Source organism: Cannabis sativa, chromosome X (genome assembly GCF_029168945.1).
Source record: "Cannabis sativa cultivar Pink pepper isolate KNU-18-1 chromosome X, ASM2916894v1, whole genome shotgun sequence".
NCBI lineage: Eukaryota > Viridiplantae > Streptophyta > Magnoliopsida > Rosales > Cannabaceae > Cannabis > Cannabis sativa.
In genome coordinates, this window is record NC_083610.1 from 85401336 (window position 1) to 85417996 (window position 16661).

Genomic DNA, 16661 nt, shown 5'->3' on the forward strand with positions numbered 1-16661 from the left:
CCTCTTGTGCCATTAAAAGAGCTTCAATTTCAGCTACACTGTAAGCTTCAGATCTGGTGTTCACCGAAGTGATGAAGACATTATATTCAGCAGGTAATCCATTGAAGAGAGCTTCAATGTGATCTTGAGAAGATGTGGTGTGACCGATTGAAGCAAGAGTATCAATGATACTTTTTATTTTGAGCAGATAATCGGACAGAGAAGACTGCATCTTAGTGTTTCTCAGCAAGGTCTTGTATTGACCTATTTTGGCACGATTGAGAGAGGTATAGTACTCACGAAGATTGATCCAGATCTGAGCAGCGGAATCGGATCCAACCATTCTTGTGAGAACTTTCTCTGACATAGAAGAGAGAAGCCAGGAGACGAGGATATTATCTTGCTGCTCCCAGTCCTCGAATTCCGGACTTACTCTGTTACGGCGTCGATCATCGTCAGAGAGATATTGTGGCGGAGCAAGATTTGGATCGAGAAACCTTTGCAATCGACTGCCTTTGATTGCAGCAAGCACCTGGTGCTTCCATGGTAGGTAATTAAATTCATCAAGACGAACGGACAGAGAGTGAGAGAAGGCTACGATATTTGTTTTTGGAAGTGTAACTTGTTGTGACGAAGCAGGAGGGACCAACGATCCTCCATTGTTGCCGGCAGAAGATTGCTCCATGAAAAAAAAGACTAAAGCTCTGATACCATGTTGTAGTTCAAGAATCAAGAAGAAAGAACTTGAACAGAGAAAACAGAGAAAGAGGAAGAAAGATCTTTTATTGAATCAATTCATCTGCCACAAACAGATTACAAAGAAAGTGTTTATATACAGCTAACAACCGACTCAAGCTAATAGAAAGTTAGTTAGAAAGGATTACAGCTGTCCCAACTGCTTAACTAACTCAACTAATCACAAAACAAACTAGGGTCTCTTAACAGAGAGACCTTCTGCCACCAGAAGGAAAAGGTAGGGAGATAGGGGATCACATTGCCTAATAACCCTAGAAGGTTGAAAAGGAGGGGAAAGATGGTTGTTAATGTAGAGTTTGAAACTAACGGTGGAAATACATTTCAGGATGAGGGCAATGAAATTAAATAAGCTAGGAGTATTGTTTGAAGATGTTATAGCTTTATTGTCTAAATTTTCGTGGACATGCTCGCTCTAAGAATTTAGCGGCTCATAGTTTGACAAAACTTGCTCTGCGGTTAGACAATGAACTATCCTGGTTCGAGGAGGTTCTAGCGCCAGTTACGGATATCTGCGTCGTAAATTCATGATTGATTCTAATCACTTCGTCAAAAAAAAAGACTCTCTTTTATATAAATAAATATAAAATATTTCTATCCAATATGATAATAATTATTGAATTATTACTTTCCTAGATTATTAATATTATTAATTATTTTTTTTTTTATTTTTAAACCACATACTGATATTTTAACCTTTTTTTTTTTACTTTTTTATGAATTTTTTCAAAAAATATTATATTATTTTTCAAAAATAATGTATAAATTTTATACTGTGTATTGTGTTAAGCTTTCAAAATTGTTCCAGATTATTTTTTAGTTGTTCCACTGTTGTTTTAATTGTTCTATTTTGTAGTTTTACGGTTGTTTTATAAAAAATCAATATTTTTGTAAAAAATTCTGTGTGACAATAAAATTGTAAATTTTTACTTAAAATCTAATATTTTTGTTAAAAAATGATTTTTTTTTTGAAAGAATCCATAACCCAAAACAATTAACAGATTGAAACTAACAGATGCTATACATAAACGTTAATAAAAAGAAAAATAAACAGCCATCAAATTTTCATTGGGGGACAGTGTGAGGGAATTTGGGACAGAGAATTTTTGTTCTTCTTCCATCACCTAAATTTTAGGTAAATGCCAGATATAATAATGTCAATTCCGACGACTTTTCTGACGTAATTCCAGTAATTTTTTCGACATCGACAGCTACTCCGATAATTTTTTCGGCACCGACAACACTCTAAAAAACTATCAGAATTGACATTGTTGCCAGAAAAATCACTAGGAAAAGCACTAAAAAACTAGTTTCTTCATCAATGTCTTTTGGATACATATATTGCTGTTATGTACAAATAATTTTCTAAATACATCCACAGGGGCGAAAGAAGAACAAACAACAAAATGGGGAGAGAAAGCTTTTATAAAGTCTCAGATGCAAATAAGTTTGATTTGATTTTATGTTTATTTTTGTTGAAATGCAATTGGATACCTCCTTGTTGATCATAGTGGCTGCCTCGTTACCCAACACCCAAAAAAACAGAAAACAAAAACAAGCTTGTCCCAATTTGATAAGCTACAAAGCAGACTCTTCAGAGGATAAAGGTTGTAAAGCACGGATTCGAATATCATACTTTCTCCGTTTTGAAACTTCATGACCATGGCCTGAAGATGAACCAGTAACATCTGAAGCACCAGATTGAGAAGATGTATAATCATCATATGCTACTCCAATATATTTATTGCATTTGCGACAATGAAGCTTGATTCTTCGACGGAACAAACCCCACGAATTCTTGGAGAAATGAGGTACGCACTGAATCTCGTCAACCTGAGAGAATCTGCTATCGTCAATGGATAGGAACGATATGATCCCCCGCTTTATAGACTTCCCATATTTTGAACCAACTGTTGAGATGTTCCGGTTGGAGGAGCTTAGGTTTAGGCCATAACCACATGAGCCGCAACTGTGGGAAGATAAAAACAAGAAATATTTTAGTATACTTAATTCATATGTCGATCCAAAAACCAAAATATAACAAATTTCATGAAAAACATAATTAATTGTTTGAAAACTGTCAGAAACCTCATCACTCTTTATTGTAAGAGTAGAATTGGATTTTGGTTGAACTTTCACATTTGTAACTCAGTCTACCATGTTATTAGAACAAGGTGTTACAAGTACAGGAAGTAAGACATTTAACACATCAAGTTCTACAATATTATATTGGTTAAACAATGCTATACAAAATCTCAAGGAAAGTTCAAAAGAAAATCCTTTAAAAGGATTATAAGAACCTAGAAAAATTCTTTATTTTCCAACCCTTTTCCATAATGACAAACATAGCATAGCACAAACCGATCATTTAATGTTGTGGGAATCAAATTCATCATTAATCATCAATGAGCTTTCCCAACAATCCAGCTGTATATGGAACTTAACCACAACAATGAAATGAAGAGCACTTCATCTAACAAAAGCTGAAAGGTACCCAGAAAAGAATAAAGAAAAAGACAACCAGCAAACCTACAATTATAGAGTAAGCAGAGGCCTATTGTCCCTCTTTTTTTTTTGATAAACGATACGATTGAGCACTTGATTCAAAGTGGCTGTAAAAGGATTTTAAAAAAGAGAAATACTGCAATAGTATTTGATAATACAAAGCCAACTTTAATTTCCAAGGCAAACAAATACATGTCCAGAAAATCCAATAATATCTTTTATTCTATCAGAAACATAATATAGTTTCTTTTTTAATAGGATCAAAGATAACAAATGGATTGGCAACCCCTGTTTGATAACTAAAGGCACACCAGATGTCATAACATGTTTGAATCAACAGTTTTATGTTTCATATCTGAACTCCATTTATTCTCAGCAAGTGGTACTTACAAAGTGAAAATAATTTTTTTATTTTTAAAATTTTCAGTGTTCAACCGCAGTGGGAGTTAAGTTATGATAAGCTACGGAATTACCAAGTTTTGAAGCTTTCAGAAACCATGATGGTTGATGAATGCTATATATACCAGTATTTATATACAAAAGAGTATTTAATTGATGCTAAAGCAACTAAAAGAGGATCGATTTCAAATGAAATTAGAACAATTAAAGATATATAAAGGTTTGTTCTCTACAGAATTGCTCAGTGATTCGGGTTCCATATGCAATTCCTTAAATGATTCATATATTAAAAGCCACAGTATACTGAGCCATGTTTTTGTTGCTTCTATTATATGATTGCCTTTTTTCATTTCTTTGTTGGTGAAACTGGTATTACTTAGTCTCATTATATTTATAAATTAAACCAATAATCTACGAGTATTTATTATTATTATTATTAACATAAAACATACATGGGTGAACAAGTAAAAAAACATCACTCACACCAAGGAAAGAATAAACAATGAATTTATACTGAAAGAAACTAAAAATCCCTTGAATCAACAGTTTGTCAATCAATAAAAGTTAGATTGAAAATAAACTAGACCCAGATGATAAAAAAATAAATAAAAATCAGGGGCCGAAAGAGAGATTGGACCTGTAGCTAACGTCTCTCTGAGAAGAAGAATACGACAATGAAGGGCGATGAACTCCATTCTGAAACCCATCATTATTAAAGGTCAAACGTTCCATTAAAGGGCGGCAGCGGCGGAGGTGACGAGAACTTAAAAGAAAAATTGTTCAATCGAACTGTGTTAGAGAAGAAGAAAGCTTTAAGGAAGATGGCTAAGTTTGTGAGAGAATCAAAAAAGGACACAGTTTTGGGGAGAAGAAAACACTAAAATTTGGAGAGAAGAAGGAAGATGCAGTGAAGCACAGCAGCATAGGAGAGGGAATAATAATCAATGTATTGATATTGAATGAGAAGAGAACCGTGGCCAAAATATAGGCATTTATTTTATTTTGTTATTTTTCTTGCCGACTTCGGTGAGTGAATGGTAAGTTCCCTTTTGTTTTTTTTTTTTTTTTAAAAAAAAATTCCCATATAAATACTGTTTAATTTTATACTTAAGTACAAGTTTTCAAATTATAAAATTTATTTTTTCTTAAAAAATAAAAATAAATTGCGGCTAAATTTTCTAAATTTTTGAATTTGTCACGATCAATTCCTACTAATAATTTTTTTTTTGGGTAGAATTCTCTAAACTTCAATTCTTGTCTTGGGTTAAAACAATTAAATAAATTTTAAATAAAAAAAGTGCCCGAGTGGGGTTTAGTTTTTCTCTGTTTTTGCTCTGGTGCGGTTACCACTTTTTTAGTAGTTTTTTCCACTCTTCTCCGGCGGTTCCCAGTCATGGCTCTGAGTTCATCCCCTCAACCTGCCTTCCAAGGCGTTGTGCCCCATGATGGCACTCCCCTCAACCAGTTTGCCCAGGTTTCTAATGCTATATATGAATCTCTGTATAGCATCTTTGCTCTGTACCTTCGGTTTTTATTCGATTACTCTTCTTCTTTTTCTTTTATGGATTCATTCTTCAAGATATGGATTCTCGTATGGTGTTGTCTGAAAAGGAACGAGCAGTCCATTCCTTCACTGATACTGACCTTTCCCCTGGAAACATACCCCTAAACACTTCCTTGTTGCTCGTTGTCTGTCAAATGCTCTAAACCCTAAAACTTTCATCAAGAAAATGGGTGATTTCTGGAGCAACAAGTGCCGCTTCCCAGTTGAGGTATCTGAAATGCATTCCGATTTATTCTTACTAACAATTGGTTGTGCAGGTGACAAAATTAGGATTTTGAATGGGGAACCTTGGCATTATTTCAATAAGCTTATATTACTACACTCCCCAAAACAGTTACATAATGTCTCTAAGGATGATTTCTCGAAAGCTCAGTTCTGGGTCCAGGTTCACCGTCTCCCTTTTCTTAGTAAGTCAAGAGCTTTGGCCATGAAGGTTGGGGAATGGATTGGTGACTATGTTGATGTCTACGAGGATTCTGTGCATGAAGGATGGGGGTCTTTCAACAGAATTCGGGTTTTGATTGATATTTCTCACCCTCTTATGAGGGGCAAGCTTGTCACTCTTCCAAAAGTTTAGGATGAGCATTGGTTGGAATTTCGGCATGAGAACCTTCCCATTTTTTGTTTTCATTGTGGAAGAATCGGCCACCCTTTTGAGAAGTGTCATTTTTTCATGGAGCTTGTGGATTCTGGGATTGATCCAGATCTTCCATTCGGTCCTTCCATGATGGGAGATAAACTACCCAATTCAGGTTATGATCGTTATCGGAGTGATTTTTCTAAGGCTAATGTGTATCCTTTTATTACTAGACTTGCCTGAAAATCAATTGCCTCAGCTATCCCAATCACTAACCATTATCAAACTCGTATGATCAATTTACCACCACACCCTTCGCCTCTCACAGATGCTGAATCTAGCAATCACTCCCTTCACCAAACAGAGGCAATCCCTGAACTTCCCTCACCTTTTCCCACTTTTTTCCAAAGTCTTTCTTCAACTATGCTCACCTCTACCACTGATTGTATTAATGCATATTCAACTTCACTATCTAGCCTATCCAATCCCTCTGTGACGACCAATATCTTTGCCACCTATCCTCCACCAAATATACCAATCCCTCCTCCTAGTAAAGGGTTCAATCCTATTTTCTGTGATGCCACAACTACCTCTGTAAAAGACCAAGGCAAAGCTATTTTGATTGAGGAAGTTGCTCAACATGGAAATACATCCAGCAAGACCTTCAAAATGCAGGTTGATCCTGGAAATTTTCGAAGTGTGTTGAAAAGGTGTCGCAATAATACTGGTAACAGTAAAGGTTTATCTGAGTTCAAAAATCTACAAGTTTCTGAATCACAGTCGGATTCTGATGAGGAGAATTCAATTTTTTCAACGGAGGTTGCGGGACAGCAGCCCCGCATGGCGCCATGAAGATTATTAGTTGAAATGCGAGGGGATTGGGCAATCCTTCGGCATTCAAACATCTCAAACTACTTGTTAATAAGCAGCGCCCTCATTTACTTTTTATTATGGAATCAAAACTTGCTTGTAATTCTATCAACCGGGTTCGTTCCTCTCTTAAGTTTAGCAATGGTTTAGAAGTCTCTAGGCATGGTTTGAAAGGGGGTTTATTGTTGTTATGGAAGGATGACATTGATGTAACACTGAATTCTTTTTCAATGAATAATTTTGATGTTTTTGTTTCGTATGATCGTGGTCCCCGGTTTCATTTTACTGCTTTTTATGGCTCTCCTGAAACTCATCAAAGAACTCACACTTGGAACCTTTTAAAAGGCTTTGCTCCCACTTCCACTTCAGATCCTTGGTTACTAATGGGAGATTTTAATGAACTTTTATCTAATGATGATAAGGAAGAGGGTCCTTTGCGAAGAGAGGCTTTAATGGATGACTTTAGGCAAACTGTTGGTGTTTGTAATCTGGTTCCCTTGGCTTTTTTTGGTGATAAGTTCACTTGGACTAATAGGAATTTTTAGGGAGTTCTTGTTAAAGAAAGGCTTGACAGAGGTTTTATTAATGCTAAATGGAAGGAGTTTTTTTAGTGAGAATCATATTCAGCACCTTGATTATTTCACTTCTGATCATAGAGCGATTGAATTCATGGTTTCTCCTCTAAATCAGGTTCGGTCGGCTACAATATCTCACCACAGATTTCGTTTTGAGCAGTTTTGGTTAAAGGACCCTGAATGTCGTGATGTTATCTTGAAAAATTGGTCTCAATTTCTGTCCACTGGTGCATTAGACAATTTGTTGCAGAATATTTCATCATGTGCATATGCCCTTCAAAACTGGCATCAAAGCAAATATGGTCAAATGAAAAAGGATATTAATAATGCCCAAGCTAAAGCTGCCTCTTTTCATAACAGTATGACTAACTCCCCTGCTCATACGACCCAAGTTATTGATGCTGAAAAGATTTTAGATGATTTATTGGAAAAAGAGGAGTTGTATTGGCAACAAAGAGCTAGAGTAGATTGGCTGAAAAGTGGTGATTCAAACACTAAATTTTTCCATTCCAGAGCAAAGGCTAGAAACAACAGCAACAAGATCAAATCACTTCTTTCTAGAGATGGTAGTGTTCTTCATTTGGAAGTTGAATTTGCCACTGAAGCTGCTTCCTATTTCTCTAATCTGTTCACAACAGCAGGGGTTGATCAAGAAGCTCTTGGCATTACGTTATCTGCTATTTCTTCTACCATTACAGATGAAATGAATTTGTTTCTAACCCAGAATTTCACTCAATCTGAAGTTGATGATGCTCTTTTCTCGGTGGCTCCCGACAAATCTCCGGCCATCGACGGTATGTCTGCCATGTTTTTTCAGCGACATTGGGATGTTGTTGGTCCTTTAGTTTCCACATGTGTGCTTCAGTTTTTAAATGAAGGTGCGGATATGAAGGATATAAACTCAGCTTTAATTACTCTCATTCCAAAAGTGGATCAGCCCCGCCAGATAAGTGATTATCATCTAATAAGTTTATGCCCAGTTCTCTACAAAATTGTCTCTAAGGCCATTGGGAACTGGTTTAAAAAAGTTCTACCTGCTGCTATATCTCAAAATCAGAGTGCATTTCTTCCAAGAAGGCTTATTACTGACAACGTTCTCCTTGCTTTTGAACTTGTACATTGTCTCAAAAATAAAAAAATGAGGGAGGAGAAGTTATGCTGCTTTAAAGCTTGACATGAGTAAGGCTTTTGATAGGGTGGAATGGTTTTTTCTTAAAGCGGATATGCTTAAAAAGGGTTTTCATGAGACTTGGGTGGCGCTTATTATGCGTTGTGTTACCTCATCATCCCTCTCTTTTAATATTAACGGAGCTACTAGAGGCTCGGTTACACCAATGAGAGGTTTGCACCAAGGTGATCCATTATCGCCTTATCTTTTTCTGATATGTTCAGAGGGTTTGTCAGCTTTATTGCAACTAGAAGAACGTTTGGGGAATTTATTCGGTTTATCTATCTCCAGGGGTGCTCCTTTAGTTTCTCATCTGTTATTCGCCGATGATAGTTTGTTATTTTGTGAAGCTAATGAGTCTTCTTGTCTGGCAATCAGCCGTGTATTATATGTGTACCATCGTGCTTCAGGACAACTCCTTAACACTGAGAAAACAGTTATGCCCTTTTCCCCTAATACGGGGTGAGACCCATTATTAAGTGATATGGTAATTTTACCTACACTAAAAATATAGGGGTGAGACCCATGAAATTAATTAAAATATATATGTTTGATTAAATATAAGTACAAAGGGTAATAAACTTTACATGTTTGGTGTTTAATTTGCATTTCACTATTTTTTTTTTGTTAGATTGTATTTCTCAATTTTTTTTTAAGTAAGAATATGCTATACATCATGAAAATCTATCATGAATGATATGCTGATATATTATTGATGACAATATATAAAAATATGTAGCATTTTGTCACCAAATTATGCTTCTACAAATAAATATGTCCATTCATTGATTCATTATTTTTTGTTTCAATATAATCATATAAGCATAATTTATAGGTCTTACTCTTATTGTTCTCAATGCTAATCAATGTGGATATATAATGAAAGATAAATAGTTTTTTTTTTAAAAAAAAAATAATAAAATAAAATAAAATCACAACAGGTATTTGAGACCATTGAATTTATTGTTTTTGGTTAGTTACTTTTTTTTTAAAAAAAAAAAAATTCCTAATTTCCAGAAATGGTTATTCTGAATGCTAAGGCACGTGGTTAATTTGAAAGATAAAAGTAGTTAGCCACGTATTGAAAAATAAGAAAAAAAAAATGTTTCTCTCTCTTAAACGTCGACTGAAAAATCCACTAAACGTAAAGCAGAGCACACCGGTGGATTACGGTATTCTCTCTCTTGAAGCACGCCTCATGTGTGATATTTTCACTCTGTGTATCTATATATACATGAGAGTACCCTCTTTACATTTCACATTTGAGTATCTCTAGAAAAAGTTAATAGAAATTAAAGATGATGAGGCATATTTTAGCTGGAAAGATGCAAGCACCACGCCGGACGAACGCAGCTCCACCCAGGAATGCCGATGCTGCAAATGTTTACACTGACCCAATCTTACTTGAGGTAAATATTAATATGCTCTCACCAATATTTTTACTAATAAACTAATAAAAATTGTTCAGACAAACTTTAATATTCTATTAATTTTTGTAGGATATAGCATCATTTTTCTCGGGAGAGGCAGATGTTTCTCATGTCGAATTGAAAGAGATACTAATAGACATAGAGAAAGAGAAGCAGGAAAGAGCTCGAGGAGGAAGAAGAAGAAGAAGAAGAAGAAGAAGAGGAGGACAAGGAGGAGTAGAGAACTCTCCAGTGCCGAGACCCGTATTTGTAAGGCTCCAAAATGGTAATCTCCAGAGAATCGGTGAGATTAGCACGGATCTGATTCACTGGTTCACAGGATACAATGGCTTTGCTTCAAAACTTCTGATGTTTTATATACAATTGTACAGATTAACTCCAATATCTTGGGAGAACATGGATGCCAATATCCTTTCACCATGGCCCAAGCATGTGGTCAAGTACTTCCACCAAAAAACAGATGGTAAACTCGTATCAATAGATCCCCGTTTGTTTACATATTCATCCTTCACTACAGTATTCAACTTTGCTGTGTTCCAAGAACGTGATCATGTGGAATATTTTAGAAATATTTCCATATACTACGAAAATCATCCCATCCAGCAATACTATTTTACTGTGACCCCCGATATTTTTAACTATGCTCTGTTTTTCAGATCTCTCTATCTGAGAATTTCTGGCATATTAGGTATTGAACCTCCGGATTCATATAGTAACGTTTGTGAAGCTACTGTGTTTAGATTGGCCATGAAATTCACTGTAAGATTGGGTCAGTGTAAACATTTGCAGCATCGGCATTCCTGGGTGGAGCTGCGTTCGTCCGGCGTGGTGCTTGCATCTTTCCAGCTAAAATATGCCTCATCATCTTTAATTTCTATTAACTTTTTCTAGAAATACTCAAATGTGAAATGTAAAGAGGGTACTCTCATGTATATATAGATACACAGAGTGAAAATATCACACATGAGGCATGCTTCAAGAGAGAATACCGTAATCCAACGGTGTGCTCTGCTTTACGTTTACTGGATTTTTCAGTCGACGTTTAAGAGAGAGAAATATTTTTTTTTCTTATTTTTCAATACATGGCTAACTACTTTTTTCTTTCAAATTAACCACGTGCCTTAGCATTCAGAATAACCATTTCTGGAAATTAGAATTTTTTTTTTTTTTTTAAAAAAAAGTAACTAACCAAAAACAATAAATTCAATGGTCTCAAATACCTGTTGTGATTTTATTTTATTTTTTTTTTAAAAAAAAAACTATTTATCTTTCATTATATATCCACATTGATTAGCATTGAGAACAATAAGAGTAAGACCTAGAAATTATGCTTATATGATTATATTGAAATAGAAAATAATGGATCAATAAATGGACATATTTATTTGTAGAAGCATAATTTGGTAACAAAATGCTACATATTTTTATATATTGTCATCAATATATCAGCATATCATTCATGATAGATTTTCATGATGTATAGCATATTCTTACTTAAAAAAAAAATGAGAAATACAATCTAACAAAAAAAAAAATAGTGAAATACAAATTAAACACCAAACATGTAAAGTTTATTACCCTTTGTACTTATATTTAATCAAAAATATTTTAATTAATTTCATGGGTCTCACCCCTATATTTTTTAGTGTAGGTGAAATTATATGTCTTACTTTTCTTTTAGTTGTATTAATACCACAAAGAATATCACTCAGATCACAAGTGTTGTGGATTCTGAAGTGGCTCTCTTAAGATTACTATAATGAGAATCAATAGGCAAATCTCAAGTGAGAGAGATGAAAGAAAGTTAGTCTCTTCTACAATGCCTAGGACGTGTAGAAGAGAGAGAGAGAGAGAGAGAGAGAGAGAGAGAGAGAGAGAGAGAGAGAGAGAGAGAGAGAGAGAGAGAGAGAGAGAGAGAGAGAGAGAGAGAGAGAGAGGGTTTTAGACTTGGAGCTTAAGAGCTTTAGGGTGCTTGAGACTTAGGCAAATTAGGTTTAGGTTGATGCTCTTTATATAGGAGAGCTTACAAGCGAATAATAACCTAATATCCCTAAAAATAGAAAATATAACATATTTTTTTACATGATAAAATAATAAATAATAAATAGGTTAATTGACCCCCAAGAATAGGTAAATAGTTGATATTTATCTCCTATTTTTGTGGGTTGTTGAAGCCCAATTCACAACTTGGATTGCTGTCTCAAATGCAAGTTGCACATCAAGTGCTTGCCAGGGTCGAGGTTGCATACCAAGTGCCTGCCAGGGTGCAAGCTGGCCGACCAAGTGCCTGCCAGGATATAGGCTGGTCGGCCCTTCCTTTGCTAGAGGCTGGCTGGCTTATGCTGGCCATAGGACCGGCCAGGGGGGTCTGGCTAGACCTCTTAAGGTGGCCAATTTATTGTCTCTTTGTCTTGCTTAAGTTTTGGACTTCCTGTCAATTAATATGTTGTGTAAGATGACTTGGCCTTCTTGTTGACAAGTTGTACTCCACGTGTCATTAACCTTGCCCACTTGGACATGCCACATCATGTGTGTAAAAATTGAGATAACATTTACCCTTCAAGTCTCTGTAGGGACGTCTGTACGGATAAGGACTTTCCAAGTTTAGTTTGGACTGACGGAGCCTAAACTAGGCCGATCTTGCAATATATTCAGTCTTGAAATATTTGCTCTTGCTTATCTGATCACATTCCTTAGGAGAAAACTGATAATATTTTTGCATGTTGCATGGTAAATGAGAGAGGGACCCACCAAAAGCTATATAAGCTTAGTTGGTGTAACTCCTTCTCATTCTCTCTCTTCAAAAAAGTAAACCAAAGAAAGCTCTTCACTTCCCATTGAGGTCGACGCATCCAACTCCTCTAAAACCCGGGATTCTTGCTTTGTTTTGACGTTCCAAGCTTTCTACTTTCTTTCTTGAAGGTCTTTACTAGTGGGTAAGCTTTCAAATCCTGTTCTCTCTTGTTTATTTTGATTTGCCATTGTTGTATTCAAACTTTTCCAAGCCTTTAACATTCTTTGATTCTCATGTTAGATTGTAGTCTTTTTGGTATTTTGATCCACATGATAGTTCATAATGTGTGATTTCATGATGTAAAAGATTTAATTTTAGCCTTCGTTGTGATTCTTGACTCCTTGAGTCACGAAGAACACGTTCAAGTTTTGAAAAACAAATATTTTGATCCAAAACTAACACTGGGCGACCCTAGGGGTCTTGTTTAAGACCTGGCCGACCTTGGGGTTTTTTTCATGGGCCTAGAAGGCTGGGCGGTTCATACCTGGGTCTGGTGGCCCTAACCGATTCTTGGTTGGGTCATGGGACCCTGGCTAGCCTAGGCCTTGGTCCCAAGCGGGTGGCCAGTTTTTTGTCCTCTTTTAACCTCGGCAAGAATCCTATCATGGCCTTGTGGGCATATACAACCTTAGTCTCATACGTGGTTCCCTTAGAAATTGTGTAGTCGAATGCTCAAGTTAAGACTCAACATCTGTCCAAGTTGTAACACTTGAGACTGTACTTTGCTGATACCCAACCTTGTACGATGAAATTGTCAGTCAAGTACCCTTGGGTACGGTTCACTAGAGCCTTGTCTAAACCTTGTTGCTTTGTCAGGTTGCTCACCTCCCCTTGTCTTTTATGCGCAGCTGATCCTCAGTGACTATTAGGGGAGGTGACAACTGCATCGGTGAAGATTTAGTTGGTCTTCCCTTCAGAATAAAAACTTAATATGACGACTAAATTATTGTTACAAGGTCAAAAAGTTGTCACAATAGACAATATTCGATTGCGACGACAAAATTGTCGTTGCAACTTGCATTAGTTAACTATAAATAAGAACGTATTATAACAATTTCTTTAGTCTATTGTAACGACAAATATTGTCGCCAAAATAGCTCTATTAAGAACAAGCCTATTATGACAACTTTTTAGTTTATTGCAACGAGAATATTTGTCGTCGCAATAAGTCATTTGAGAAGTGTGAAGCTCAAAATGAACAAAGAACCAATTACAGAGTCACAAGACACTGTCACCACAGCTACAAAATGAGCATGTGCTAGAAAATTACATTTCTAGCAATTGTATACTCGAGAAGAGCAGTTTCCCTTTCTTTCAAACCTTTTCATAGTTTTTGTACTTCTTACAAAACATAAGTACATACAAAAGAGTTGTAGCTGTATGTATCTAGCCAAGAAGCAGTAACGATGACATATTAAAATCATTAATTAGTATGGAATTGACATAAGTATATTCTCTCCATTTGTGCGAAAAGCACACAAATCCTATTCTTGATTGTATCTGTTACATATTGCGCTCTAGTATTTAAGCCATGCATATTTGTTTGAAAGGAATAAAAATATAAGAATATGAGAATACGAAAATAAATTGAATGGAATAAAATTTTAAATACATAAAAAAAAATTCATAAGAAAAATTTTAAATTTTTTCTAATCATACATTGGGATGATCTTTACTTCTATTTCAATATAGAATAGTCATTCCAACACTTTAATATGAAACCAAACAAAAGAATAGAATGAAAATTGCTTAAACGCCACCTATATGTTTTCAGTTTTCAACTTGTTTTCTTTTGTATCTTTGATACTAGTATTGGAATAAAATATTCATTTCAGATTCTTCATTTGTAGACCACTGGTATTGGTCTCTTATCTGATGTTTTAAATGAGTGATCAATATTAAGCCAAAAAGAAAAAAAAATGCAACAGAAAAGAAAAGACATGAGAAATAAAACTACTAAATTTCTGAAGATATTACATTAATTAATGAAGATGGTTTTTTTTTAATAAAGAGAAATATAGAAAAAGAGAGGGTGAGGTAGGTAGGCAGGAAGCATCTTAGTCTTCTTCATCGACATCGGTGACAAATTTACCAGTCCCGGGGTTGACTGCTGCAATGAAAAAGAAGAGAACGTTGAACAACACTAGAGGCTCAATTTCATTGATAGGAACTCCAGTCTCAATGTTTAGCTGTGCCAATGCTCCCTTCCCAGTTATGATTTCACCGATTAGAGAGAATGCAAATCCCAGTTGAGCCAATCTTCCCACGAAAAGCTCGTTAGCTTTTGTAAATCCAAACAGGGGACCTGTACACAACCACATTTTGTTTTCATTTATAAATGAGAATTGCTAAAGCCACTTAAAATACTAACACCACAATACAAGACTGAGGTATTATATCTTTCTTACATCTTTTCTATTTAATAAACAATAAGAAACAGTTGTTACCAATGCTCTTTATAAATAAATAAATGATTTTTCTTTTTTTATTATTTAACATAGGCTTGTTAAAGAGAAATGAAAAGGCACTAGTGGTGCAAATACTGTATTGGTCTTATTAATTATTGGGTTCAATATAGTTTAACATAATAACTTTTAGAAAGTATCGCTAGCTAATCGCAAAGCGACACGTCTTAAGGGTGCTAGGCATCACTAGTACATTGCTACGTGTTAAATTAAACATAGTCAAGTGGTAAAGTAGTACCTCCTTCCTTAAGTCCCAAGGCAGCTCTGAGGCTTTTGCCTGGAGGAATGACAGCGCCTTCGATTCCGGTGGGAGGGTCGTCGATGAATTGACCACGGTCACCCAAAGCTCCAATGGCTCCGAGCAGGGTGAAGAGGATGAAGAAGAGAAGAAGTGGTTCAGCTTCATAAATGGGAATTCCAGTTTCCAGGTTTAGTTGTGATAAAATTCCTTTTCCAGTTATTGCTTCTCCCAATATCGATGCCTATACATACAAACAAACAAACTTCATTATATATTATCCTTTTTTTTTTTGTGTTAGTGTGAGTGAGACACAGTAGTGAAATTTCTATACTCACCGCGAATCCAATCATAGCAACACGACCAACAAACAGCTCATTCTGCTTTGTAAAACCAATACCCCCTGAGGTTCCAAACAAACCATCTTCAACCTTTGGCTTCGGCTTCACAACCTATTCAAAAACCAAATCAATAAGTTCCTACTACTAAGAAGTATTTATTTATTTATTTTTGTTTATAATAAAAGAAAAGGAACTTAATATCTAGAATTCAGTTATTACCTTCTTGGCAGGGGCTTTGGTCTTTGATTTGAAGAGAGCAAAAACAGTGGAAATTGCGGGAGAGTTGGAAGAAGAGGTGAGTGGATTGTAAGTGAGAGTTTGAGAGAATATGTTAACTTTGAGTCTCTGAACTCGGATTTGAAGTAAAGGGTCTCTCTTTAGATCAACCACATGACAGTTAGAGACAGATGTAGAGCTTAGTAACATGGTTTGAGCCATTGAGATTTACACTGAATAATATTTGTAGTTAGTAACTAACAAATACCACTTCTTGTAGGTATAATTCTCTCAATTTAATTTGGGGGGAAGGGAGGAAGAAGATGGAGAATTGAAGAAGATGATTTCTTTCTTTCTTTCTAATTAATAAATGAGTGTGTTTTGGTTTCGTTGGCTTAAAAGGAAAGAGTGGTATGTGAATGTGATGTGGATATGGTTACTTCGATGAAAGGCCATTAGAGTGACCACGTCTCTGGTTGTACTGTGTGATGTTTGATAACTAAAATATTATGAGTTTCGAATTATAGCAACCTCAAAATCTTTTTAACCCACCCACTGAGCTCAATATCATTGTGTGATCCACACTCACGTGATTTTATGTAAATTCATTTTTCCTTTTTTTAGTATTTTGCTGGAAAAATGGTTCATGTTTATACTTTCTACTATTTGCATAAATATATTTCTTTTCTTAATGAAATAAAATGAGTTGTTTTTGGCTACACTCTTTTAACTATCAATTAATTTGTATTTAATCTTCTAAACTTATATTTTGACTATAAAATCTTTC

At 35.4% G+C, this 16661-nt stretch overlaps 2 protein-coding genes across 2 annotated transcripts; both read right to left on the bottom strand.

The window, feature by feature from the left end:
- Nucleotides 1-2027: 2027 nt before the first annotated feature.
- On the bottom strand, nt 2028-4650 carry LOC115702320 (uncharacterized protein At4g08330, chloroplastic). Its single transcript, XM_030629766.2, has 2 exons — nt 4274-4650; nt 2028-2701 (listed from the first exon to the last, which is right to left on the bottom strand). The coding sequence occupies exons 1-2, from the start codon at nt 4366-4368 to the stop codon at nt 2311-2313; spliced, it is 486 nt and encodes a 161-aa protein (XP_030485626.2). The 5' UTR covers nt 4369-4650; the 3' UTR covers nt 2028-2310.
- Nucleotides 4651-14555: 9905 nt separating this feature from the next.
- Nucleotides 14556-16435, bottom strand: LOC115702322 (photosystem II 22 kDa protein, chloroplastic). Its single transcript, XM_030629767.2, has 4 exons — nt 15878-16435; nt 15656-15769; nt 15318-15561; nt 14556-14919 (listed from the first exon to the last, which is right to left on the bottom strand). The coding sequence occupies exons 1-4, from the start codon at nt 16094-16096 to the stop codon at nt 14672-14674; spliced, it is 825 nt and encodes a 274-aa protein (XP_030485627.1). The 5' UTR covers nt 16097-16435; the 3' UTR covers nt 14556-14671.
- Nucleotides 16436-16661: the final 226 nt, after the last annotated feature.

Excerpts from the sequence above, each read along its gene's own strand:
- LOC115702320 (XM_030629766.2), bottom strand. The coding sequence starts at position 4,368 with ATGGAACGTTTGACCTTTAATAATGATGGGTTTCAGAATGGAGTTCAT. Across the intron at positions 2,702-4,273 it reads CAGAGAGACGTTAGCTACAG|TTGCGGCTCATGTGGTTATG; the intron begins GTCCAATCTCTC and ends ATCTTCCCACAG.
- LOC115702322 (XM_030629767.2), bottom strand. The coding sequence starts at position 16,096 with ATGGCTCAAACCATGTTACTAAGCTCTACATCTGTCTCTAACTGTCAT. Across the intron at positions 15,770-15,877 it reads CCAAAGCCCCTGCCAAGAAG|GTTGTGAAGCCGAAGCCAAA; the intron begins GTAATAACTGAA and ends GTTTTTGAATAG. Across the intron at positions 14,920-15,317 it reads CTTGGGACTTAAGGAAGGAG|GTCCCCTGTTTGGATTTACA; the intron begins GTACTACTTTAC and ends GGTTGTGTACAG.